Source organism: Aquila chrysaetos, chromosome 8 (genome assembly GCF_900496995.4).
Source record: "Aquila chrysaetos chrysaetos chromosome 8, bAquChr1.4, whole genome shotgun sequence".
NCBI classification, from domain to species: domain Eukaryota; kingdom Metazoa; phylum Chordata; class Aves; order Accipitriformes; family Accipitridae; genus Aquila; species Aquila chrysaetos.
The window spans coordinates 3,954,988-3,981,262 of record NC_044011.1 but is presented as its reverse complement, the minus strand read 5'-3'; the positions used below and the strand labels follow the sequence as shown (position 1 = coordinate 3,981,262).

At 58.4% G+C, this 26,275-nt stretch overlaps 1 protein-coding gene across 3 annotated transcripts in view; it reads left to right on the top strand.

Moving 5' to 3' along the window:
* The window catches only part of KCNH6 (potassium voltage-gated channel subfamily H member 6), a 34,024-nt gene that overhangs the window by 6,163 nt on the left and 1,586 nt on the right, over positions 1-26,275 (top strand). The window contains exons 3-15 of one of the 3 annotated variants that reach the window (XM_030022944.1): positions 6,011-6,166; positions 9,065-9,174; positions 11,039-11,351; positions 12,902-13,113; positions 17,605-18,033; positions 18,783-19,182; positions 19,467-19,666; positions 21,602-21,854; positions 22,299-22,492; positions 23,396-23,495; positions 23,769-24,056; positions 24,561-24,741; positions 25,905-26,103. In XM_030022944.1, coding sequence (XP_029878804.1) covers positions 6,011-6,166; positions 9,065-9,174; positions 11,039-11,351; positions 12,902-13,113; positions 17,605-18,033; positions 18,783-19,182; positions 19,467-19,666; positions 21,602-21,854; positions 22,299-22,492; positions 23,396-23,495; positions 23,769-24,056; positions 24,561-24,741; positions 25,905-26,103 — 3,035 coding nt within the window. Of the gene's footprint in view, positions 1-6,010; positions 6,167-9,064; positions 9,175-11,038; positions 11,352-12,901; positions 13,114-15,321; positions 16,242-17,604; positions 18,034-18,782; positions 19,183-19,466; positions 19,667-21,601; positions 21,855-22,298; positions 22,493-23,395; positions 23,496-23,768; positions 24,057-24,560; positions 24,742-25,904; positions 26,104-26,275 lie in introns of those variants that run through there. The other 2 variants (XM_030022945.1, XM_030022946.1) reach the window with 2 other exon arrangements.

Genomic DNA, 26,275 nt, shown 5'->3' with positions numbered 1-26,275 from the left:
GAGACAGCACCGAGGGGCTGGCGGGGCTGAGCAGCATCCAGGGTTGGGGTTTTTTTTCTCCCGGAGGGTGACGTTCTTTGCAGCGAAGCCGCCGCCGAGAGCCTCCGGAGTCCCCGGAGCGGGGCCGGTGGCCACAGGTGCTGGGCACCGCGGCGCTGTCACGGCCTGAGCGGCAGCAGCTGGCAGTGCCCGCCGAGCGCTTCGCCGTTAATCTGCATGAATGGGATGCTTATGAATATGGAAAGAGAGATGCGGGGCCGAGACAGCCGGAGCAGCTGGTGAGGCAGCCGCTGCCTGCAGCCCCAGCCCCTCCGTCCCCGTCCCCTCCCCGGGCTGGTCCCCTCCAGCAAAAGCAGTTTGTGCTGGTCCCCTGGGGCCGAGGATTAGAGACCAGATCAGCCTGGCAAACTCATTACACCGGTGCTGTAAGCTGGGATTTCCCCTGGGGGCTCCAGGAGGGGGGAGGTCATAGAGCAACTGGGGCACCCGGTGTCACCCAGGATGTCGTCGTGTGTCCCCCCCCGCGGCTCCCCATGGGGTGCCCGAGCAGGCAACTGCAGGGCTGGCAGCCTGGCATGGGTTGTGGGGTGTCACCGCACCCAAGGGGGACAGAGGGACTCATGTGGACGTGTCCCCTCTGTCCCCAGCCCAGGGCAAATCCATAGCACAGCAATCACCTCTCCGGCAGCTGCTGCCAGGAAGCCCTGGCTGAGGCAGGCAGGGATGGATCCAGCCAAGGTTTCTCCGTACAGCTTTATAAACAGCAACGTGTGACGCGCCCGACGGGCTCGCTGGAAGCAGGAGGGCAAATCCCACCGGCAGCTGCTGGATCCTGGCACCGTCAGGGCTGGGGGCCGGTGCTGGAAGCCCCAGGGAGCCTCTGCTGCTGCCCCGTGGGTGGACAAGGCAGGACGGAGGGGACCTCCCGGGTGGCGGAGGAGCAGGGAGGCACAGCCAGCTGACAAAACCCCAACTCCAACTTGAGCTGTTTGCTTGTACAAAAACATGGGTTTTAAGCCAAGCCGGGGCCGTTTGCTTTGCGTTCCTTTAAGAGTCGGGCTCGGCAGAGCCGGGCTGTGACCTCGGGAAAGGGATAGACACCATGGCCCAACTCCAGAAGGGGACTTATAAACATCCTGCCTCACAACGACAAATGCTCCGGTCCTGGAGATCCCACGCTGTGGGGCCGATTCTGCCATCCCTGGCATGGCTGTGCCACAGCTCCGGCCACCCCCGTTGCTCCGGCTCTGCCCCAAGGACAGCGCGATCGGGGCACAAAGCTGGAAAAGACGTATTTTCCATCCTCTGCTGCTCCTTGGATGCTTTGTGCTTGGACCAGATGTCCCATGAACAGAGGGCCAGGCCCAGAGCCTCCCCAGCACCCCCAGGGATGCTTCCCAGGAGGCTTTTTCCTGAAATCCCTGCCCTGGCAGAGCCCCCTATTCCCACCCCAAACCCTCCATCTCCATCCTCACCGGCTGTTGCATCCCTAGTGGGAGGTGGCCCCATGTGTCATGGGGACAGGGACCTTGGGATGGCCGGATAGCCCCGGGAAATGCTGTCAGCTCTGCAGCTTTGGCCACACGGCCCTGCGCTAAGCTGGACTAATTCCTGTGGCCGGCGGGGATTTAGCAAGGGAAGGACCGTGGGCCTGGATGCAGCCACTTGCTTCGCTTGCAGCAGAGGTTAAGCTGCATTTTGCCACCCCCCTGTATTGATCCGGGACCCTTTTTGGCTGCTGGGGATCAGAGTACCCCCAAAACATCCCGCTGGGCTTGGGGGCATCCTTCTTGCAGCCACGTTGTCTGTGGGTACCTTCAGTCTCCCGACTCTCCTGGTTTTCCCCCTCTGCTGCTGCTTCCGACCAGCGAGCTCCCTGCTAAGTGCAGAAATCCCTGCTATTCGTCACCACGCAGGGGGTAACCTCCATCCCGCCGCCGTTACTTAATAAGGTCATTTTAGCAGTTCAGAGGTTGCTGCAAGGAGCGTTTTTTCCCGGTCTGGTGTCACAGCGGGTTTCAGTCTCCCGATGCCCCGTTTGGATGTGGAGAGAGGGGCCAGTGCAGACCTCGTGGTGCACATCCCCTCCCGGCGCAGGGCGATGCAGACCCAGGTGTGGGGGGTCCCCAGCACCCATCGCTCACCCCAGACCCCAAGGGAGACCCATCCCCACTGGCTCAGGCCCCACAGCCATAATTTTCCATCCCGCCTTGAGGATTTGCTTTAGGGCCTCCCAGCAACCTGCGCTTCCCTTTGAAGTTCCTACCGCACCGTGACGCTGATTTATCCCCAGACGGGAGCAAGGCTCAGCTCTCCTGAGCATCAATCCAGGTGTGCCAGCCAGCCCCGGAGCACGGCTCCGTCCCCATCCCTGTCCCCTCCGTGCCCTTCCCAGCCCCTCTCCTCCGCTCCGTTATATAATACCACTATAGATTTAGCCACTCTGCCATGAGACCCTGCAGATTAAATCTCCCGGCCGGGGGGAGGGAAGGACTCGGTAAGAGCTCCGAGGACAGATTAATAGCTTGCTTTTTTAATATTCATAACAATACTGGTTTGTGTCCGGCTCTCGGAAACTCCCGTGTCCTGTTGATTAGTTTAATACTGATGATACCGACAAATGCATTAACCACTGGTGGCCGCGGAGGATAAGAGGGCCGGGGAGGGAGGGCCCCCGACGATGACATTTTTAATGTTATTAAGTGCTCGCTTTTATCAAGGTCAGAAGACAAGATAGGTTGGAAAGCACAAACCTCCGAGCGCTCAGCTTGGGGGAGGTGGGCTGGGTGCTGGGAAGATCAAACCCAGCCCAGGGTTTTAGGGAATGAGCCGGTTTTCCCAGCCTACGCAAACCCATCGTATCGGGTGTGGGACCCTCCAAAACAGCATCTACGTCGCATCCCTCCCGCTGAGCCCTTTCCGCAGCCCCCGGGCTGGGTTTCGCCCCGGACGGGCGCGCAGTCAGCCCCACGCCAGCGGCCACGGAGCACAGGCAGGTTGCGAACGCCCCCGGGGCTCTTCCAAGAGATCATTTGGCGGCTGGATAAAATTAGATGGATGGAGACAGATTAGCTGAACAGCTGAAGGGAAGAGATGGGCAGATGGATGGGGACAGTCGATCGAGGAACGAGGACGGGAGCGCAGGGCTCGGGTCCCTCCTGGGGCCGGCTCAGCCCACCAGCACCGCAGCAGGTCTGGGGTGCCTGGTTTTTGGGGGGGGAAGGCTCAGTATTTGGCAGAGCCCAGGCTGGCTCGCTGCAGGGAAATCGAGTCAGGGCAAAGGGTGCCAGGGGTATCCCAGCTGCAGCCTCTTCCCAGAGCTGGCAGTACCCCAAATCACAGCTGCCCAGAGACCCCAAATTCTGGGGGACTGCCCTGTCTTTGGGCAAGGCTTAAGGGAACCCGCTGCTCCCGCTCCTGGCCCCGATGCTCCATCATCCCCTTGACGCTATCCATGCTACGGGGTGCGGGTCTGAGCCGGGCACCGAGCTCCTGGCATGCAGGGCTGTGCCTGACAGGGGTGCTTTTGGGGTGATTCCCCTGGTTCTGGAGGGTCCCATACCCAATTAACTTTTGGTCAGCCCTGAATCGGTCAGGCATTTGGACTAGATGAGCGTTGTAGGTCCCTTCCAACAAAAATAGTCTATTCTATTTAATTAAGAAGGGATCAGCATGGGGGCTTGCAACAGCATCGGCCAGGGCTGCTCAGGCTCAGCACCTCCCAGATTTGCAGGATCAAACCAGGCACCAGCTGCCTCCCAAACCCAGCCCCAACCACCTCCCAGCTGCTCCTTATATCCCTCCAACTGGATGTAACTGGGCCCAGTTTTCAGCTGTTCAGCATCGGCCATGGGATTAACCCTTTCCATGCCACATAGGGCCTGCCAGGATCCAGCTCCCATGAGAACAGCTCAGAGGCCATTCCCTCCCACCACCACGGAGGAGTTTAAGAAGGAAAAGTGAAGCAGTGAAAGGGATGCAGCAGGGCAGAGCATGTGAGCCAGGATCAGGCCATCTGGATCAGGATTCCCGGTCCAGCGGGGAAGCATGGAACCAACGGCTGCCCATGCCAATGAACCCTGCTGGGCTGCAGGTCCCCGGGAAGTTGGAGATGCTTCGAAATCACCTGCGGGGGAAAAAACCCTCATTTTATAACACACCAAAGGAGAAAGCATGTGGTGCCACCGGGCATCACAGGCGCAGGCGAGCGGGCACACGCGTGCATACCCCCTGCGCACCCCAATGGCAGCACCGGCAGAGCCGCGGCATCGCAGGGATGGCACCGCATCATCCCACCAGGCATGTGCCACCTTAGTATCGCGCAGAACACCTCACTCACTCGGCATCACCTAAATAAAGAACACCGCTTGCCTTTGAGATCCCTAAAAATCCTGCCAAAGGGAGGGAAGGACTCATTTCTTTCCGTCCCCACTGGCTCCACGTGAGGGTAGCGCACAGCGTGCCCGTGCGTCCCTTCGAAACAACTTTATCTGCTGAAAATACCCCCCCACCTCCTCCCCAGCTCACACGTTTAAGTGGATTTCCTCTCCCTGTGGTGAACAACAATGAAATAAAGAAAGAAAAAAATAATCCTGGCTGCCGGGCCCTTTAAACGGATTTCACCGTATCCATTTCTTTCCCGTTCTTGTCTGTGTGTGTGTGTCTGTGTATGTGCACATCCCTGACGTCATGGCAGATTTTGAAGTTGCCCGATGCCGGCCATCTGCTCCTGATTACGGGAGGCCCTGAGCTCCTTAAAATTATACACAGAAAGGCTGACATCCCCCTCCCGGCCAGAGCTTGGCCATGGCAAGAGCAGGACAGCACTGGATTGGGCCGGCAGCACATCCCTGCCAGATCCGCTAATCCCTGGTAATCAGAGCACCGGTGAAAGGCAAGATCAGGGATCCGCACCCGGCAAAATCCTCCGTGGAAGGAGGTCGCTTTGCTCTGTACCGGCCGGGCAGTGGTACCTGGTTACTCCATCGTTTCTAGGAGGTTTGGGGTAGGAGCCCAGGGGGGGTTCAGGGGGTTTTGCCAGAGGGGCTGCGGCAGCTGCTGCAGCTCGGGGGTTCCCACTCCCACCGGTGCCAAAGCAACAGGAGACAGCTCAAGGAAGGGACCCACAGTGATTGTACCTTTGGGTAGGGTTTTTGGAGGATTTGGCGGAATAAAGTTGGCAAGGGAGGTGGGAAGCTCCCTGTATCCTCCACTTGCTGCTTTGCGAAAGGCGTGCAGGTATTTTTGGGTGCCCCTAATTGCAAATTGCTGCCTGGCTACCAGCACAAGCAGAGCCATGGGGTCGAGCTGGCATCCAACAGGCAAAGCCATACGGCCTCGTGCACTGTGGCCATGTTCGGGGCCCTCCTCGCAGCCCCCCTCGCTCCCAGGACACTGAGCCAGTCCTCGTGCCCCCCCGCCGTGCCTCAGTTTCCCCACAGAAGGAGTGAGACAAGGCTGTGCCTGACCGCTCCATGCCTGTGCCTTTAGGGGATGTCCTTGGGGACCATCACACCGATCCCACCACATCCTGCTGCCCGGGGTCGGGACATGGCACACGGTCGGGCTCAACCCCGTTGCCCGCATCCAGGACACGAGACGGCTGAAGTCAGTCCCCAAAAACTGCCTGGCAATTGCAGGGCAATTAGCTACAGCATGATTACAAGCAGCACGCTTAATGAGGTTAAACCACTACCTGGGACTTTCTGAGCTCTTAATTACCTACTCTTTAGTTGCTGCTCTCAAGTACGTTAATATAAATGACTGCCTGGGACAAAAAAAAAAAGGCAAGATGCAATCTGTGTGAGCTGGGATGCTGCAGCGATACGGCCCTTCCCCAGGGCTCAGATAGGCTTCCAAATCCTCCACTGCCCATCTGCAGGGATTACACCCATCAAAGTGCTTAAAAAAATACTTTTCTGCCAAAAGTGTTTAGTGCTGGGGGGGGGGGGGGGTGGTGGTGGGCAAAGCGCCCTGTGCAGCCCCCCCTGAGCCTGTCTCTGCTCGGCAGCCTCGTGTTTCCGCTGCCTGGTGGACGTGGTGCCGGTGAAGAACGAGGACGGCGTCGTCATCATGTTCATCCTCAACTTCGAGGACCTGGCACAGCTGATCACCAAGAGCGCCAGCCGGAGCCTGCACCAGCGCCTGTCGCAGAGCTGGCGTGGAGGTGGGTGTCACCAGGGACGGTGGGGACGGCGGGAGGGCGGCGCAGCATCCTTAGGGCTATATCCCCATCCCATGGGTTTCTTGGAAGCTCGTGGGGGCTGAAGGATGCACCCATGGCAGGGCAGGATCCTGCATCATGGGACTGAATCCTGCAGAGAGCCCGGGAGCAGAGGTTTGTGTTTCTGCGCAGCCGCAGCTCTGCCGACTCGGGGACTGATCCGGCCGAACACTAACTGGATGAAAAAAGGCTCTTTGAGCCGGCTGCGCTCCCCGCGCAGCCCCTCGCCTGCACACCAGCCCGCACACACCTCCCGAAGCCCCAGGGACCTGGGGACAGGGGTGGGGACCGACCTCCCCTCACGGGATGGTGCATTTTTAAGGAGAGGGTGTCTCGCTGTGAGCCCCTCCGCGCAACCCCTGCTTTGCTGCGTCCTTTCCATATTTAACGCTGGGAGGTTTTTTTCCAGCAGCGCCTTGGGCCCCTCCTGCGTGCCTGCAGCATCACGCTGGCCGGGACAGGAGGTGCTGGTACGGGACAGGACCTGTGCGCGGGGTCACCGGGAGGGCCAGGGGACATTTGGTGTCACCGACGGCATGGCTGTGCTATGGGGACATCACCGCAGGAGAATGGCACAAGGATGGTTGTGCTGGGATGGCGCTGAGCCTGCCTTGGCTTTGGGCTGTTCCCCCTGTTGCAGGCTCAGCCTGGGGTTTTGTGGGGTTTTTGGAGGCAGTGGAAAATCCAAACTCCCTTTTTTGGGAAGGCTGGATCAAGGGGGATCTCTGGTGAGGCTCTCAAGGGGATGCGGATACCCAGGAATGCAGATGTTGGACCTGACCACGGGAAGGAGAACTGTAGCTTCTAAATACCCACCTGCTACACAGCCCTCGGTGCCAGTCACCTATATTTTAGTCGGGGAAATAATCCTACATCTATCTTCATGCAAACGCTCCCTGGGCATGCGGGTCACTATAGGGAGGCTTTGGGCAGGCCTCAAAGTAAAGCTGTGGGAGCAGCCCGGGTCCGTCCCCCCACGGCACGTGGGGTGACACAGAGGGACGGGACTCAAGCCAGGGCCAGGGTCACATCAGGGGCTGACGGGGACCCTTCACGCTGCCCCTTGTATCAGTATGGTAATGTGAGCTTTAACACATTCACACTCGGTGCCTCTATACATCCCAGAGCCATTAAGGTGTTTGCGTGCATGGCAGCAGGTACCAGCAGAGGAGCTCTGTGTGGTGATGGGTTTTATATATCCTCAGGCCAGACATACGCACACGGGACTTCTGGACATATGCGTGTGAATGTATATATAACCTGTGCATGTGTTCCTGTGTCTATGAAGCGATGGGATTTATATTTTTGGTGTATTGCTTTAATACCAGTTAGCCTCTATGCACAGACTGCTGAGGAAATCCTAAATTCCAGCACCGGTGTTGCTTTGCAGCCCCCTCAGCTCTCAGTACATGTCGACATACGATGCATCCGTACCCCATTCCACCCCGAGACATACCTTTGGCTGCAGAAGGCACCCAAATAAAGGGGTACCTATTGCTTTCCTGCGCGTTGGAGATAGATAGATTGTGCTGCACATCCCGAGGAGCATTGCTCAGGTTTCCCACTCCAGCGCTGGGGAGTGCGGAAAGGCCAGAGCTGCTGGCGCCAGCCCAGATCGGTCTCTCGTGCACGGGTTTTCTGACTCAGTCTTTAATTACACGTCCGCAGGCGGCTGCGTTGCCGGTCCCTGGCTCACTGGTGTGCAGGGAAAGTTGGCTGCTTTGCTTCTTCCAGCTGGAAAGCTGCTCTGGGCAGTGAGGATGGGGTGAGCAGAGGGAGCCTGCGTGGTCCCCCCGTCAGCGGGGGCATTTTTGGGGAACTGGGCAGGTCGGGAGCCTGCCCAAGTGGCTCAGCGGTGTGTCGGGGCTTGGTGAGGGAAGCAAATCCTGCCAAAACCAAACAGCTCCTCAATGTGCTGCTTTTTCCCAGAGGACAATGCCTTTGCGGAGCTCATGTCGCGTCCCACACGCCTCAGGATTTAGGCCACTTTTGGTCCAGTTAGTGAGTACAACTGGTGCTGCTGGGGGTCAGATGAATCCCAGGGCTGACCTGGGCCCCGAGGCAGCAGGGTGTGAGCCTGGCTGCTCACACTAACCCTGTAGTAGCAGGCAGCCACAGTCTCCTCCATGGACCAGCACTAGAAGAGGACAAGCAACTTCGTACTGGGTGTCATAACGAGGGGCACTGGATCCCGCTGTGGGCACTGCCGGTTCCCCTCCACATCTGGCCCCTTCCCCTCCTGAACCTCTTTTGCAGCTCCTTGCAGCCCCGGCTGCCCTTGTCCCGGTCCCAGTCTCCGGCAAGACGGTCTCCTGGTTCCCCGTGATGGCAGCAAGGGACCCCCTCTCTTTGGTCCAGCATCCCTCGCCTAAAATCCAGAACAACTCCAGAAACAAAATTGCTGGAACTACTTTTTTAATGCCTTGCTAACTTACCATCTCTTTCATGTGTTTTTTTTTTTCCCCCAAGTCCCACCAGGGAGATTTAGAGGCTCGATTTCCTCCAGGTCCAAATCCCTTAAGTGGCTTTAACCTCTTTAATTGGCTTAGGGATGCTCTGCACCTTTCCCGTCTTGCATCCACGGTTGTAGGGGACTCTCGTCCAGCCCAGCGGTGCTTTCTGCCAGGTCAGGCTCTGCCTTGAGCACATGGCGATGCGATGGCACGGGAATAGCGAGTATGTTGGAGGAGGAAGGGCCACGCAGCACATACGTCCCCCAAAGCCACCCAAAATTCTCCATAGCCTCTTCCCCTGCCACCGCGCCGCCCCATCTCGCTCCAGCCATCACGTGCAGCTAGGTTACATCTGTCTCTCTTGTGTTTTGTTTTTCTTTCTAACAAGGTCAAGGTAGGAGGTTGAAGTTTAGTCTCCCGTCCCTGCGGCGACTCAAAATCCAGCGGAAATCTCTGCCCACCAGTGAGTTTGATGGAGTAGCCATTGACTATGGAAAGGTAACCGTAGCCTTTGTCTGATATAAGCCCATGCCTCAGGCCAGGTCCCAGCGCTCTTCCTCCGCTCTCCCCATCCCGCTCTCCCTCGGCTGCTGTGGCTCGGGCCGTATCCGGCGGTAGGGGCTCCGGCACTGGGTCAGTGCTGAGCACTGGTCCTGGCGAGGGCTGGTGGTGAGCGGCGGTGCTTTGGTGGCATGGGATAGAGCTAGATGGTGCTGCTCCTTGGGGCCAGCCCAGCACGGCGCGTGCCGTGGCTCGCAGGGGGAGCGGGAGATGTGCCGAGCCGGCGGGCACCGCTGCCGAAGCTGGGAGGAAGGTCTGGCTCCGTAGTGCAAGTTGTCCAGGATGGTGGAGCTCCAGGGAGTTGTCCCCACCCCAAGGAGGGGACGTGCTGGTTACTGCAGGAGATTGGAGTAGGTCTGCTCTAAGCAGGGACTGGCAGGGACTTGCAGGTAAACCTCGAAAGGGCACGTTTCCCCACGTTTTCCTGGCAGGGGCCAGGCAGCGCAGGCAGCTCTGGCTTAGTCCTTCAGCAAAGACTGTGCTTTGTGTGACGGAGGGTGACGCTGTCATTACTGACATGACGAGATTGGGAAAATGTTGGTGGGACCTCTTTAGAGATTGCTGTTCTTGGTGGCTTCTTGACTGTCAAAAGTGCTCAAGGCATCTCCGGGCAAAGACGTGTTGTTTTCTGAAATGCTGCAGCTTCAGGCACAGGGCTGTGGGCCGGAGGCTTTTGCTCTGCTAACGCATCCCCAGGCGCCAGGTTCTCGCTGTGCTGGGTGTATCCAGACAGCCTGGATAAAGCTGCTTCCCAAAATTACAGATTTGATGCCTGTCTTCTCAGAGATTGTGTTTACAGCAAGTGGAAGACACATGTAGCATTATAAGGTGTTCTGGGTATGTCAGTCCTACAGACACCAGCACTGCTAAAGGCTCTGGGTACCCCCAGTTTGAAGCTGCGTGGTGCACTGCAATGTTTCAGGTGTACACGCATGGAAGATGTGCATTGAGGACGACCTGATGACCCACCACTTTGGTGGAGCCTGGTCCAAGTTGGGGCAGCCCAGCAGATGCAGGGGCAGTCAGCAGGCAGCCCTTCCTAAAACTGCAATAAGGTCCTTAGGGATAGTGAGAAGTGCCACAGCGTGCCCTGGGCACGTACGTAAAATCCCAGTCCCTCCCGTGGATATGATGGGTACGGGCATAGACCCATAGGTTTCTGCCCCAGAAGATGGCTGCTTTGTGCATCCCATTGCAGAAGTTCTTAAAGGCTGGAAACTCTTTAGGTCTCCAGGGGAAAAGGTTTAGCAACGGCCAAGGGGTGCTGTAGGAGAGGGAGGACCACATATGGCCAAATTTGCAAGCCCAGCAGCTCTTCCAGTGCTTCCTGGTGCAGAACACATCCTCTCCCATAGACGCCAGCACAGGACCCCGGGCACCGACCCTCGGTGGTGGCCTGAGCTCTTGCAGCAGGTGAGGGAAGGGCAGGTCCAGTGGTGGGACGTAGGGACACCTCGGAAAAGCGCACGGCAAGGCAGGTACTCCAGGCAAGCCTATCCCTAGGGTCTCCTCTTCTTTTCTTGCTCTGGCCTGCTTCCCAGCTGTGCAGCATCGCCTTGCAAACCACCCCGCGGCCACCCAGCCTCCGGTAGGAGCTGGCAGGAGGTAGGAGCTGCCAAGTCCCCGAGGACTCGGTCGCCCCACCGCAAAGCAGGTCCTGGTCCCGGTTGGAGGTGACCTCAGGAACCGCAGCGCTTCCCAGCCCTCTGCCCCTCCTCTTACCTCCCCCAGCTCCCCCTCCTTCCCCCCCAGCACGCGAGGACTCCTTCTAATAAAACGCTTTCTCCCGGCTGTCTTAAAGCCTGGTGGTGACTCCCTGATTTTGAGGGACTTGAAGACATCGCCCAAGGAGAACTGTGTGCAGTCAGAGACCGAATCCCTCCTGGAAAAGGAGCGGAGGCCGAGCCTGGAGGCCGACCCCACCCTACAACACTCGTCCCCGAAACAAGAGCCTCCCTTGCTGGGCCCACGAGGGTCGTACTCTGCGTGGGGTTTCTTTCGGTCTCGCCCCGGGGGCAGCTTCCACAGCCTCCGCAGGGTCTCCTCCTTGGACAACTTTGAGGCTGCGAGGTCTGAGTTCCAGAGAAAATTCAGGGAAAGGAGGGCAAACTCAGGTAGGGGAAAAACCCCGGAGTTGTCGGTCCTACTGCGGGAGCCACGGTCCCGGGCGATGGCCCCGGCACGTCTCGGGGGGGAGGTCTCTTTTTTTCACTGCTTTTCCCTCTGCAAAGTGGAGATAAGCTGGGGTTTTCTCCCCAAAACCTGCTCGTCTCCATGTGATTCCCTGCGTCGGCAGGTCCTGCTTTTTGGGTAGAGCCATCCATGGTGTTGCGCGTGAGACGTGAGACCGCGTGAGGTTGCGTTCGGCCGCCCCACGCGAGGGGCGTCCCGATGCCGTCCCACCTCCCCGGGAGGGAGGGAAGGGGTCTGCAGGCATGTGCAACGTGAGCTGTGTCCATGCGTTGGAGGTGGACGAGACACCGGGCGGGCCACTCTGTAGGAGGAAACGTACCTCCACCATGGTGTTCGTGTCCAGACCTCTTGTTCTCGCGAGAGAGATGATGACAAATAAGATGGAGGTCAGGCAAGAGAAGCCTCAGTAATTGGGGGGATGGAGAGAGATCAGTCTGCGGTGTCTGGCTTGAGAAAACAGGGTGGGGGATCATGATACTCAAACAGTCACAGGTTACGGACCCCCAGGAGGGGACACAACATAGAGGGAGGGAAGAGGAATGAACAGGGAGGAGAAGGGTTCCAGCAGGATGGCTGGTGCTAACTGGGCACCTTCACAATGTCTTCAGACACCTCCTGCCCATGACACCTCTTGGGTCAATGTCAGAGTGCAAGGGATAGAAGGGGTAGAAAACTGAAAATATAATGCTGTCCTGCCTGTAGGAGATAGAGAGGTTGGGACACGCTGGTTACCGTGCTTGGGGATGTTCCTGAAGCCCTGGGTGTGGGTACATGCTCCCTTCCACGACTACACGTTGCCACAAGCCTGACCATGAACCGATCACCTCTGGGGTTTCCTCCCTGGTCCTGCACTGGGGTGACCCAGAGAGGCAGATCCCCAGGGAAAACTGACAGGATCCAGCCCCACTACAGCTCTTCAAGAGAAAACCCCGACCTCCCTACCTGGAGCCTGGGGGTGGAGGATACATCTGAGTGGGGACATCATTCAGCTCCTGGCTCAGTTTGGTGGCCAAAAACCAAGGCAGGAGCTATGTTGGTCAGGCTGAAGCATGCAAGGGTGGAGGAGACCCACCTCCTCCTTCATCTGTTTTCATGCCAGTCTTGGCATCCCTCCTCGGTGGGTCTCCTTGGGGCTGGTCCCCAACCTGCCACAGTCTTCAGCGGTAGCAAAGGATATTAGGTGCCTCTGTATTTTGGCAGCTGGTCTGAGCCCCCTGAAGGAGATTTAATGGTGAAAAGATGGGTGATGTGTCCAAAAAGCAGCCCACTCTCGGGCATCTCGGGTTGGGCATCCCATGTCAGGAGCCACCCTGAAGAAGCCAAGCCTTTATGGCCAGGCAGACATTGGTACCTTCTGGTGGCACCTTGTGGTGGTCCCCAACTCCTGGATGTGCTGCACCGAGATCAGGGCTCCGCGGACTGGCTTCTGCTCATACCAACCTCCTCAACGTTGCTCTCCATCCTCTTTCAGAGGCTTCCCACGTCAAACCCAACCCCCCGAACTCCACTTCGGACTCGGACCTCATGAAGTACCGGACCATCAGCCAGATCCCTCAGTTCACGCTCAACTTTGTGGAGTTCAACCTGGAGAAGCACCGCTCAGGCTCCACCACAGAGATCGAGATAATTGCTCCCCACAAGGTGATGGAGCGCACCCAGAACGTCACCGAGAAGGTCACACAGGTATGTGGGCGGAGGAATGCCACCGAGGCAGCGGTGGGGTGGTGGAGCTGCTGCTGGGGTACAGTAACAGCCATTCCTGTGGGTTTTGGAGGAGAGGAGCAGAGAGGAGAGTGATACCTGGAGTTTCCATCCTAGGCAATGCCAGCATCCCTGTGTTTGATTTTTACATCATCCTCTGAATGGTTGAAATGCTCTTTTTCACCCCTAAATCAGTATTTCTGGTAATCTGTGGCCAGGGGAACACAGGCATGAACTGCTCATGGGGTGATGGTGGCCTTGAAGGGGACACACGCGTGTGCATGTTTGTGCGTGCATGTGGTTTCGTTCCTGGGGGAGGCTCTGGCCGCTGTTTCCTACCCCCCAATTCTGGGGACGGATCCCCCAGCGCACCGCTGGCCCCGAGGTGCTCGGCCAGGGACCCCATGCCAGGAAAACGGGTGGCCACGCCAAGGGCCACAGGATCCCCTGGGAGACAGCAGGTGGCACTGCACTGTCACCAACACGTGTGGCACTGCCCTGTCACTGCAGGGGACACTTGTGGCAGTGCGCTGTCACCGAAGGGGACACGCATGGCACCGTGCTGTCACTGTAGGGGACACAGGGATGTCAGCGTGTGTAAAAGGTGCTGTTGTATCCTGCAATCCCGAGTAAGGAGCTCTTTCTGGTGGGGAAACTGAGGCACGAGAGCGCCACGATGTACAAAATACATCTAAGGGCACCTCCCACCATTGCCAGCAGCAGCTGAGGGCCAATTTAATGAAAATACAGCCATCTGACCCCAGAAAAGCCTCCAGGCTTGAAGGTTTGCTCCATCAGAGCTGGGTGCTCTGTGGGATTTTCCTCCTGTCTCGGTCCTGGCAAACCTTTACCACTGTGGCCTCTGTGCATGGCGGGTGGGCTCCCCATGGCACGGGGCAGTTTTTGGGCTTGTTGTCCCCCTGGCTTGTCCCCTTCATCCCGAAGTCCGCTTAGTCCCTCTCATCTGGGGGTGACCGCAGTGACCCGGGATCAGCCCCTGAACGCCCCGGCGAGACAGCGAGCAGCCTCCATGCCCCCGTCCCCATCACAAGGGACACCCACACATCGGGGACCGCTGCTGCGTGCTGGGGTGACGCTGGCACGGTGGCACCGGCCGCTCGATGCGGGGTCATTAGCTGGTTGCGGGGTGACGGGATCGGAGCTGACGGGTGGTGGCTGCAGGGCCCCGTCGTGCAGCCGTGCGGCACTCACGAAGGTCGATCTTCCCTTTGCCTTTAATCTCCAGATGGGATGGGATGGGACAGGATGGACCTCTCCTCCCCGCCGCATCTCCCCACGGCCTTGGGGGACCCAGGCATCCTGCCTGTCCTCACCCCGATGTCCCCCACATCTCCCGCCAAGCCACGGCTCCCCGCTCTTGGCCACTAAATAATTCACGGATGAGGCAGAGACGGCGGCGAGACGCCGCTAACAGCGTCTAAAAATACCGGCTGGCGGGCAGGGAGAGGCAGACATAGGCTGGTCGGGGTGGTCCGGCCCCGCAGCGAGCAGGCAGGGAGGGCAGGTCACAAGTGCAATGAATGTGCCGGGCTCAGCCTGCCAGGGGCACGGCTGGAGGCACACGGGGACACCGTGGGGTCGGTGCCACCAGGTTGGGGTCCTATCTTGTGGGTGGCATCTCTCCCAGTCCCCCTGAACTTCCCCGCAGGCGGCGGGAGGTGGTGGAGCTGGGCAGGAGGGTGCTGGGGACAGGGATGGGGGGGCTGAGTTGTGTCAGGATACATGCTGGGAGGGACACTGGGTCAGTGCCCGCCTGCAGCCAGCACCGTGGGCCTGATCCTGCCCAGTCCCTTGTGCTTGAAGGTCTCCCGGTGACTCTGGTGTGGCCCCCTCTCCCCAGCTCGGTGTCCCCCTCCCCATCCCCATCCCCACTACGGGGCAAGGGAGGAGGAAGGCACATGGCTGCTGGGCCCCGCACGGCACGAGCAACGGCCTGGGTTAGCCAGGGCCATGGGAGCCTCCTCCCTTCGTCACCCACAGCCCACACACCCCCTGCTCCCTCCTCCATCCCTCCTCCTCCTCCTCCTCCTCCCTCCTGCGGCTGCTTCGCTCCCTTGCTTGCCGCCTGGCACCCCGCTGCCAGCACCCAGCACCCCGCACCATGAGCCTGCGGCTGCAGCTGAAGCCGGTAAGTGCAGGGGGAAGAGGGAAGAGGGAAGGGGCACCCAGCGGGATCGCCACGGGGGGCACCCAGCACTGCCACCCGTGGGGATTCCCGGGGCCACCCAGGCCACCCAAGGGTGCCACCCGCAGCCCTCCCCATCCCCGAGGGGCAGAGAGGGACAAGGCTGCAGCTGCTCCCTGGCTCCGCGTTGGTTTCGATGCTCTTTTAGGGGTTGTTTCTTTTCCCTTTTCTGCCTCAAATCTTTGGGGTTGTGGGTTTTTATTAATTCCTGCCTGGAAAACAACGGGGCTTGACCTGCTCTTGCTTCTGCCACAAGAGCCAGGTGCCAGGAGCAGGGACGAGGGGCAAGGCAGGTGTCCCAGCATGGGGAACAGAATTTGGGGGCCTGAATTCAGGACTAGCCCCACAGAGCTGCCTCCGGCCAGGCAGGATGGAGAGATTCAGCTGCTGAGGGTGGGAGCGTTGCTGGTTTTCCCAGACACAAGGCGTAGGAGCCCGTCTCAGGTCTGCTGGGCATGTCTTAGCTTTGGGACCAAGCATTTTACCAGCGTCGCCTTGTCCCCTCCCCTGCTGTCCCCCCAGGAGCCGGTCCCCAAGCCCAGCCGTTGCCTCGTTCCCTTCCACAACGATTGCGTTTGGGTCACTTTTTCCAATCCCTCCCCTCTCCATCCGCCAGCGACGTCGGCGGCTCCTGCTGCCCCATTGGTGCTCTTGTCCCTACGGGGGCCCCAGCATCGATTGGGTTTGATTAATTCACACCAGGCTCCTGAATGCCCTTCGCAGCTGCATGTCTCCCACCCGCCCAGCCGAGTGCATGCGTGCCTGCGTGGGCGATGCCATGGCCCCGGTCCTGCACCCACCGTGCCGGTCGCTGCCTGGGCGTGCGGGGTTGGGGGCCCCCATGATGGACACCCGGACTTCGAGGGTCAGTTGCCGCCTGGGGCGCCGGGCAAGCTGCAGGCAGGTAGGAGCAGGGGGCACCCCCAGGGCATGGGACCCACCGACGTCCCGGGGCTGCGGGATGTGAGAACGTGCTCGTCGTGGTAGAACAGGGCTGCGGGGCTGGATCCGCTCTGGGTCGTAGCACCAGGAGCCCTTGGGAAGCCCTTGAACCCTTGAACAAGATGGGTGGCAGCGCAGGAAGGATCAGGCCCTTCTTTCAAATCTGTTGCCAGAGTCGTGGTGGTGCCCATCACCGTGGCCTCGGGGCGTGTGGAGCTTCCCTTTTCCTCTCTTTCACAGCCTGGCAAAAAGCACCTTTTTAGCGAGGGGGCTCGGTGCCAGGAGAGAACATTGAGCTGCCCCTTGCCCTCCTCTGCAGGTGGTATTGGTGGCCAGTACCGAGGGGGGACACGGGGGACAACAGAGCGGCAGGGGCAGGCAGGGAGGATCCAGCTGCCCCCAGCTCCAAATAAGTCCCTTCATGCCACTGTCTCCCAGCACCCAAAGCAGCACAGCCCTAGCCCTCCCAGTCCCCAGCACCTTGCGTTCTGTCCCAAGAGTGGCTTCAGAGCCCATCGGGAGCTAGTGTTGGTCCTGGAGGGGGGAGCTGGGACAGGCCTGGGATGTGTGGGCACTCACTGGTGCCATGGGAGCGTGTCTCCATGAGGGCAGACAGACCTGGGGACGCATGACAATATGGGAGGATGCCTGTGAGCATGAGATGATGGTGTTTGCACATTAGTGGCCGCAGGTCACCCCGTCCCTGGGGTGCTCAGATGGGAAATGGGCATTACCCGAGGCCAGGCTTTGCTGGGGGTGGCCCAACCTGTCCCCTTTCCTTGGGAGACGACTGTGCCAGAGGGACATCAAGGGGGGAAGGTCCCTGCTGGGGCCATGAAAGGCACCGTGCAAGGCTTGTGGGATGCCTAATGTGCCATCATGTTCGGGGCTGGGCCATGGCACAGCCGTGGGACTGCATCTCCAAGCTGCCCATCCCCATAGCCCTGTGCCAGGGATACCCAGCAGCTCCTGGGCTGGTGGCACAGAGCTGAGGGTAGAAGGAGGCACGGCAGGAGGCACTTTCCTCTCTGCTGGCATGGTAGGGTCTGAAGGGCATAAAGCAGGTAAACAGCTGCCCCAAGGGTGCTCTGGCCATCAGAGACAGACGAGGAGCCGGGCAGACCTTGGTGTCAGCCATAGTGGGCAACTCATCTTGTGGCCTCCTGGACAAACACATATGAAGGCAACGAAGGTGAAAAGGGTGTAGGAAACCCACTGCATGCTCCTCACTGTCCTACCAGCACGTGGGAGCCCCTTGCCTGGCTCCTGGCCTTACCCAACCTCTCTCCTGGTCTCCCGTCCTTCTCACACCCATCTCCTGGCAGGTGCTATCCCTGGGTGCTGACGTCCTTCCCGAGTACAAGCTGCAGGCACCACGCATCCACCGATGGACCATCCTGCACTACAGTCCCTTCAAGGCCGTCTGGGACTGGCTCATCCTTCTGCTGGTCATCTACACAGCTGTCTTCACCCCCTACTCGGCCGCCTTCCTGCTCAATGAGGAGCAGGTGGAAGAGAAGCACTGGGACTGCAGCTACTCCTGTGACCCACTCAACATTATTGACCTCATCGTGGACATCATGTTCATTGTGGACATTGTCATCAACTTCCGTACCACCTACGTCAACGTCAACGATGAGGTGGTGAGCCACCCTGGCAAGATTGCCATCCACTACTTCAAGGGATGGTTCCTCATCGACATGGTCGCTGCCATCCCCTTTGACCTGCTCATCTTCCGCTCTGGCTCTGATGAGGTACAGGCAGGGCCTGGAGGTCCATCGGGACAGGAGGGGACTCATGCATGGATAGGGAGAGATGTATGGGAGAGAAAGAGAGGGATGTGGATGGCTTAATGTAAGCGGTGGATGGCTAGATCTGCAAGGAGAGGGGTGGTGAGTCAGAGGGATGGACAAGGATGTCATTACATGTTTTTATGAAGCAGCTGGAACTTGGAATTTTATTTAGTAGGGCCAGACAGCCACACAGACCCTACTGTAAGTGCTAAGATAGTGTCTAACTGGACCCAGCAGAGCAGGTTGGGAGCTCAGTTTAGGGACCGGCCCCACACGCCAGCGAGGCCAAATTTTAGGCTGCATTGCCAGCCAGACTCAAAATGTTGGCAATGGGATGGCCCTGTGGTTACTGCGCTACCTGGAGGCCTCACCTCAGCTAAGAGCCTGTGGGGTGGGGTGAAAGGCAGCTGTTTTGGGAGCAACAGTTGGCAAGGTGAGGACCCATCAGGAAACATGGAGTTGGCCTTGGCTCCTCTCACTCGCTCACCTGTAATCCCAGAGCTTGTTGCCTTTATGGTCAGCAGAGGGAAACTGCCCGTTCTGTGGCATGATTCATCTAACCTATTTCAGATGTCACCTCCACGACAAGGTGATTCATGCTCTAGCAATGCATTTTTATCCTTCAAAGGGAGCACAGCTAGGCTGGAGACATGCCTTTGGCCAGATTTATGCCCTACTTGTCCCTGAGTTTTCTCACCTTGCCCCTGCAGACCACCACCCTCATTGGTCTCCTGAAGACCGCCCGGTTGCTGCGCCTGGTCCGTGTCGCCCGCAAGCTGGACCGCTATTCTGAGTACGGAGCGGCCGTGCTCTTCCTGCTCATGTGCACCTTCGCCCTCATTGCCCACTGGCTGGCCTGCATCTGGTATGCCATCGGCAACGTGGAGCGGCCCTACATGGAGCACAAGATCGGCTGGCTGGACAACCTGGGTGACCAGATTGGCAAGCGCTACAATGACAGCGACCTCTCCTCCGGCCCATCCATCAAGGATAAATACGTCACCGCCCTCTACTTCACCTTCAGCAGCCTCACCAGCGTGGGGTTCGGCAACGTCTCACCCAACACCAACTCTGAGAAGATCTTCTCCATCTGTGTCATGCTTATTGGCTGTGAGTGCCTGCGCGTGTCCTGCTGTCCCCATCCCTGCTTTGGAGGTTGGAGGGGCTGCTCTGGGGAGAAACAGGGAGAGCACGTGGGATTTTAAGACAGCATCTGCCTGTGCCCCTTCTGCACAGACAAATGGATGGAGTGATAGATAGAAATATGGGTTTCGGAAACCCACTGGTTTCAGGTCCATGGTAGGTATGGGTTTTGGAAATCTGCTGGTTCCAGGTCCGATGTAGCTGGACATGCATCTCCCCATGTCCTGCTGAGTCCTGCCCTCTCGTTGCAGCTCTGATGTACGCCAGCATCTTTGGCAACGTCTCTGCTATCATCCAGCGCCTGTACTCGGGCACAGCCCGCTACCACACGCAGATGCTGCGGGTCAAGGAGTTCATCCGCTTCCACCAGATCCCCAACCCCCTGCGCCAGCGCCTGGAGGAGTATTTCCAGCACGCCTGGTCCTACACCAACGGCATCGACATGAATGCGGTGAGTACGGGGCGGGGAGGCCCCATGTCCTCATGGCACCTTGTCCTGAACGACCTGGAGTCCAGCTCTGGGTCCACCCAAACATTTCCATCCTTTCGACCAGGGCAGAGAGGAGGCAGGAGACGACTTGGGAGGCTGGAGACAGAGTCTGTCTATCCATTCGCCTCCTGCATCCCCCTTTCTCCTTCTCCCCCCCTGTCTGTCCATCCCTCCACATCTACCCAGAGGTTTTCCAGGGCCATGACGGCATTTCTTGGCCAGAGAGCGGGTTTGGTGCCGGCGCGCTGGCGAGGAGCTCAGAGCCCCCGTCAGCGCCGAGCTCTTTCAGGCCGGTGTCTGTTGGTGTCACAGAGCCGCGGAGCAGGTATCGATCCAGCTCCTCTCCACACCGCCGGTTGCTAAGCAAAGTGCATCCCGCTCTCAGTGGCAGGGAAAGGAGGGCATTTAAATAAACCTCAATCCATTTTAATTAGAGCCCGGAGAGGCAGCTGTTTGTTAGCAAAGGGGGGATCAATGGCGGAGCCACGCTGGAGAGGCGGTGTGTCTCCGAGCCCGGCGGGGAGGCTTGTGCCGACGGCGCCGGGGCACTGCAGGGGTGAGGAGGGGGCTCAGCCAAGGAGTCCCAGGCTGGGGCCGGGGTGGCAGGACTTGGCTCATGGCCACAGGGTTCAGTGCACAAACGTGCTGGCTCAGCCAGGTGCAAGGCAGAGAGGAATGAGAAAGGATGAGGCAAGAAGGGAGATGGAAGTTGGTACTCCCCGTCTCTTGGCCCTGGGCATGTCGTTAGTCATTAGCCTGCTCATTCCCAGTTCATGCTCCGTTTTTCCCTAAGACTTGACCCTCCTCCATCCCTGAGCATCATCAGGACACAGATTTGCATGAATTCAACCTCTCCGTCTTCAGTTGCTGCTGCCACATTAAACAACTGGGCAGCATTTGGGTGTTTGCTGCTGGGAGAGATTCAGGTTAAACCTCTTTCATGGAGGAGACACCCTGGGCTGGACATCAGTGGCAATAACTAGAAGCAAAGCCATGGCACCCTACCAAGCACAGGTTCTCCCGGCTTAGTGCAAACCCAGGTCACAAATCCCCTGCTACCAGCTGAGCTTGCGGATTGGACGTGCCGCTGCTCACACCAATTCCTGCTGGATGCTGCTGAGATGCAATACGATCTAATCAATCATCGCACGGCCTGATCAATTCACCCACCCCCGATTTCCCAGTAGGGAAACTAAGGCACTGCTGCCAGCCTGTGAGATCATGACAGAGCTGGGAATAAGCCACGCTCACCGGCCCCAGCCTGCTTGTCCCAGATTTGGCCACCAGTGGGATGTGAGAAGAGAGCAAGGGGGACCCCGGGGCCATATGCTGCTCTCCAAAAGAAACCCAGACCCAGGTGGATTTTACCTTGGCACCATGAGCTATCGGTGGCAGCAGCTTTCTCCATATTGCGAGTTTTACCTTGATTTCACCTTCACATTTAGCTTTTATTCAACGCGAGGTATTTGCCACGGGTATATTTAGCTGTTGCTGCACACAACTAGCCCGTGCTGCTTCTTGGCATTGAGGCAGGTGCTGTTTAATTAGGACAGCACCTCATTACCAGTTTGTACTCTCATTCAGCCAAGATTAGTGGGCATAAAGATGAAAAGGGGAATATGCCACCAGTGGGTATAAATAGATTGATCTGGTTATTATTATTTATTGCTCGGGAGTGCTCTCATCCCCGACGCATGCAGTACAAGCCAGGGACAAACAGGCAGGCATCTGCCAAGGGAAGATCAGAAGATGTCCTCAGCTTTGGCTTTCTGGGCTCTGGGGCTCCCCGTTTGGCCCCAGCATCTCAGGCTGTGTATCACACAGCCTCCCGGGGCTGCCACGGCAGTCCTTCCTGGGGATGGTGGCGTGATGGCATCTCTCCCTCGCTCTTTGCAGGTGCTGAAGGGTTTCCCCGACTGCCTGCAGGCAGACATCTGCCTCCACCTCAACCGCACGCTGCTCCAGAACTGCAAGGCTTTCCGAGGAGCCAGCAAAGGCTGCCTGCGTGCCCTGGCCATGAAGTTCAAGACGACTCACGCACCACCCGGAGACACCCTGGTGCACTACGGAGATGTCCTCACCACACTGTACTTCATCTCCCGGGGCTCCATCGAGATCCTCCGGGAAGACATTGTGGTGGCCATCTTAGGTGGAAAAGTCCTTCCTTCTGGGAGGGCAAGGGATGATGGGCAAGAGGCAAAGGGTGATGGGTGAAGGGTGATGGGCAATGAGCAGTGGACGAAGGGTGGCAGGTGAGGGGCGAAGGACTTCTCCATGTCCTGGAGAAGGGAAGGCTGTTCCTCAACATCTGGGTGGTCACCAGCCCAGTGGGCAGGGAATGGAGGATACCCGGTAGATGTCAGGGAGAGGCCACAAAGGAGTGAGCAGAGCAGGGCATGGCTCAGTAGTCCCCAGCCATCACTGATGACCCACTGCCCTGGCTTTCACAGTGTAATCCCCAGCATCCACAATCTGGGTGAGGGTTGCTGGGCATCCCCTTGTTCATGAGCCCCAAAATGAGGTCTGCTGGTCCAGCACATCCGGAGCTGGAGTGGGTGCCCAGCTCCCCCTAATGAGCTGTCTCTTGGCACAGGGAAGAATGACATCTTTGGGGAGCCCATCAGCCTCTATGCCCGCCCAGGGAAGTCCAACGCCGATGTGAGGGCCCTCACCTACTGCGACTTGCACAAGATCCAGAGGGAGGACCTGCTGGAGGTCTTGGATATGTACCCAGCCTTCTCTGACAACTTCTGGAGCAACTTAGAGATCACCTTCAACCTGCGAGATGTGAGTGCCAGGGCTGTCCCATGGAGGGATGTGGTCAATGCCTTAAATTTGGCAAGTGGGAGGGTTGAAGCAAGGATGTCAACAGGTGCTCCTCACTCAGTTTGGTGGTGGATTGGCCAGCAGCCACGTTTCCCAAGGCACCCTCCATGGAGTTATGATTTCCCCCACAGCCCAGCAGGCACTTGCATATTACACATTCCTGAGCTCTTTGGAAAAGTTGGCCCCACAAGCCATGTTGGTAGTACTCTGCTCTGCAGCACTTGTAAATCATCTCCAGGCACTGCTCCAGCCTGGACAAGTGGGTCACACACATGTTTGGAGGCTGCTGAAGTAAGAAATATTCTCATGCTTCATTGAGTTGGGTACCAGCTTTCTCTGAAATTTCCTTTTTAAATAATCTGGTTTGCAATCTGTGAAAGGCTTGGAGCATTTTTGTCATTGCTGTTTGACTCTTAAACTTTATGACAGGACTTTGTCCTTTCCTGACATTTTTTTCAGAGACACTTGCCTGGTAAGATAGAAAAGAAAGTCAAATTCCCTCTGTGTCCTGTCCCACCCCCGGATGTCCTGCCCCACCTCAGGGTGCTCATTCCCTCCCCATGGCCCTGACACCCTCAACTCAGTCTCAGAGCAGCGAGGCCAGCCTCTAGGATCCCTTGAGCCCTGCAACCAGTCCAGAAGTCACTGGGTGGGACAGGGCAGTGATGGAGAGGCAGAAGTAGCTGGAGACCAGCCCTAGGAGGATGCTGAATGGGCTGTAGTCCCCATGGCACCCAGGGCCATGGCACCCATGGATGAGACGTCGCACCTATGGATGGGACATGGCATCCATGGATGGGCGTTGGTACCCCTGGATGGGACATGGCACCCTTTCCCTGGTGACCAGCCCCTCTCATCCCTCAGGCAGACAGCGTTCCCCGCTCACCACTCAGCGAGGAGTATGACTGCACCTACCGGCGGGCGCGCCGACGCAAGCACTCCCTTTGCCAGCCCAACAAGCCTGGTGAGTCCCACGGCGTCAGCAGAGCCTGGCTTGCAGGGCTGGGGAGCAGGATCATTATTTAATTACTGCCTTGGCAGGCACCCCGAAGCAGAGGTGGCTGCCGGTGCCCCCGTCCCTGCAGACTAGCCTGTATGTCCCCATCCTGGGGGCACTGACGCTGCCTTCCCTCCCTCTCCTTAGGACGCTCCAGCCCTACAGGCACCTTAGAGGGTATGGGGGCTGATTTTGCCATGTGTGGTACTCCCCAAATTAACCTGTTGTGCTGCCCCACAGACCCAGACACGGGCATCTCTGATGCAGAGCAGTATCACACCTACTCAGAGCTCACCAACCCACAGGACCCGCTGAGTAAGGACCAGTGGGACGACCTGGGCAGCAGCACCACTCCCTGCTCCCAGATCAGCGATGACGAGGTCAAGGCTGGCAGCCCTACAAAAGCTGAGCCCTTCCCCACATCCAAAAAGGATGACTTTGCTCTGCCCACGCTCAGCCTCGTCACCACCAGCGCCGGCAGGACAGAGGTCGGCAAGCAGGCGGCAGAGAGCAGCCAGTCCTACACAGGTACCCACAGCTACAGCCAAAGCTGGCAGGAGGATGGTGAGAGATGCTCGGGCATGATGGCCTTGTCTTGGGGCAGAGCAAAGCAACTCACATGAATCTGAGGGGAGCCACACTTGTGGCCAAGGGTCTTTGCTGCCTTTTGTCCCCAGTAGTATCTGCTCTGTCCCTCCTGTGCCCTGCAGTTTCTCCTAGCACCCAGGGACCCCTTTGGGGTTGCCCCATGGGGCAACGCCTTCCATAGGCGTGTTGGGTGCCAGTGCGATGGACTGTCCATGAGCACCTTGGGTGCCAGGGTGATGGATCCCCATAAGCACCTCAGGTGCCAGGGTGATGGATCCCTATAAGCACCTCAGGTGCTAGGGTGATGGACTCTCTCTGAATACCATGTATGTCAGGGTGATGGCTCTCCATGAATGTGTTGTGTGATGGACTCTGGAGCACCTCCATGCCAGTGGGCCTGAAGGATGCAAGACAGAAGTGCTGAGATGTGTCTTCTCCTTCCAGCCACCCCCCTGGACATCCCCAACATGTTCACCTTCTGGGAGGACCGAAGACCGAACGACCACCCAGACCCTTTGCAACACATCTCCTTGGTACACAGCTCGCGGGACATCCCCCTGCACAGCGACTACAGACCAGGGCAGATCGAGTCCAGGCTGGAGCTCCTGCAGGCCCAGCTCAGCAGGTGGGCACGTCCCCAGGGCACAGGGTTGGAGAGCACCCAGGGTGGGCTCTGGGCCATCACCTTCTCCTGCTCTCTAGGGGTGGCTGCAGTGGGCTCTGTGTACAGCAGATGCCACCTCCTGATCTCCTAGGACACTGCATTCCTTGGGGAGGTGGTGGGAGTGCTTTGCAAATGCAGCGGCTTCTCAAACTGCAAGTCCTGGCCCTGGCTGCAGCCCAGCACCTCGTCTGCTGCTGTGCCACCACCCCTGGGATCTGCTGCTTTGCCGCTGTTTCCAGACTCGATGCAATTGCAGACATGAAACCACCCACAGGCTCACAACCTGAGCCCTTTGCAGGCCTCCTCTTCCTGCTGCAAAGAGCTGCTAGCATCCTCTTGCTCGAGCAAACGAGCCTCGTGCACATTGTTACCCTCTAAATAAGAAAAAATACATGATTTTTGAACAAGAAGGAAGAGGCCACACCAGAGACGCAGGTTTAAAGGCCCCAGCCAGCACCCACACAGGCGGCTGGCTCTCCCGCCCACGGCTGCTGCCCATGTTAAGTTCACTTCACTGCAGTGCCCACACATGTATTTCAGTGTCTCACCAATGTGCCATCCCCAGCAGCAGGGGACAGATCTCCTACCCACTCTGTAAGTGCTGCCAGGACTGTTGCCTGCAAGGGGGGCTGTGCCCGCTCCTGCCAGAGCTGCTCATTTCAGCCAAGGACAAGGCAGAAGGAAGAGACTTATTCTACTTTTCCATTTCCTTCTATTCCTCAGTTAAAAATGGTTGGCACCAACCTGCTCCCATCTGTCAGCACAGGCAGCTGGCCTGGAGAATTGATCCAGATTAAAACTAACCATTGCAATTTTTCCCCCCCTCCAGGGTAGTTTTAGCTTTGTTCAGTTCCCCACTCCAAATCCCAGTTTGGCTCCACAAAAAATTGGGCAGGGGATGATTGGGTGTGGCAGGAGAGAGACGGCAGGACTGATCTCTCTGTGGCAGTGCTGGTTTGAAGCTCTCTAAAAACCTCACCAAGCAGCACCAGGCAAAGCATCATCACCCTCGGGCAGCTGAATCAGCACCTCCTCCCCAGTGCTTCCCCTGCCCTGCCATGGGTCTGGCTCTCGTGGGATGCAGCGGGATGCACTGTGCTAATGCCGGGCTCCTCTGTCCCCAGGCTGGAGTCCAGGATGTCGTCAGACATTAATATAATCCTCCAGCTTCTGCAGCGCCAGCTGTCCCAAGTGCCACCCGCGTACAGCCCCATCTCGCCGTCCTCCCACAACCTGGCCATGTACGGCATCCTCCCGCGGAGCCTGGAGCCGCTCACCCCCTGCGCACCCCTGGAAGACGAGGAGACGACAACCCCGGAGCAGGTAAGACCAACCCCTCCTGGCTCAGCACCAGCCGAGCTTCCTTCTGCCCCGGAGCAGACGGGTCTTGGAGGGCCAGCGGTTCCCTTCAGCCTCCCTGCACGCAAAGCACAGCCAAGCACTCATGGGTCCAGGCACAGCCCAGGGGTCTTGAAATGGGAGTAGATCTACCTAG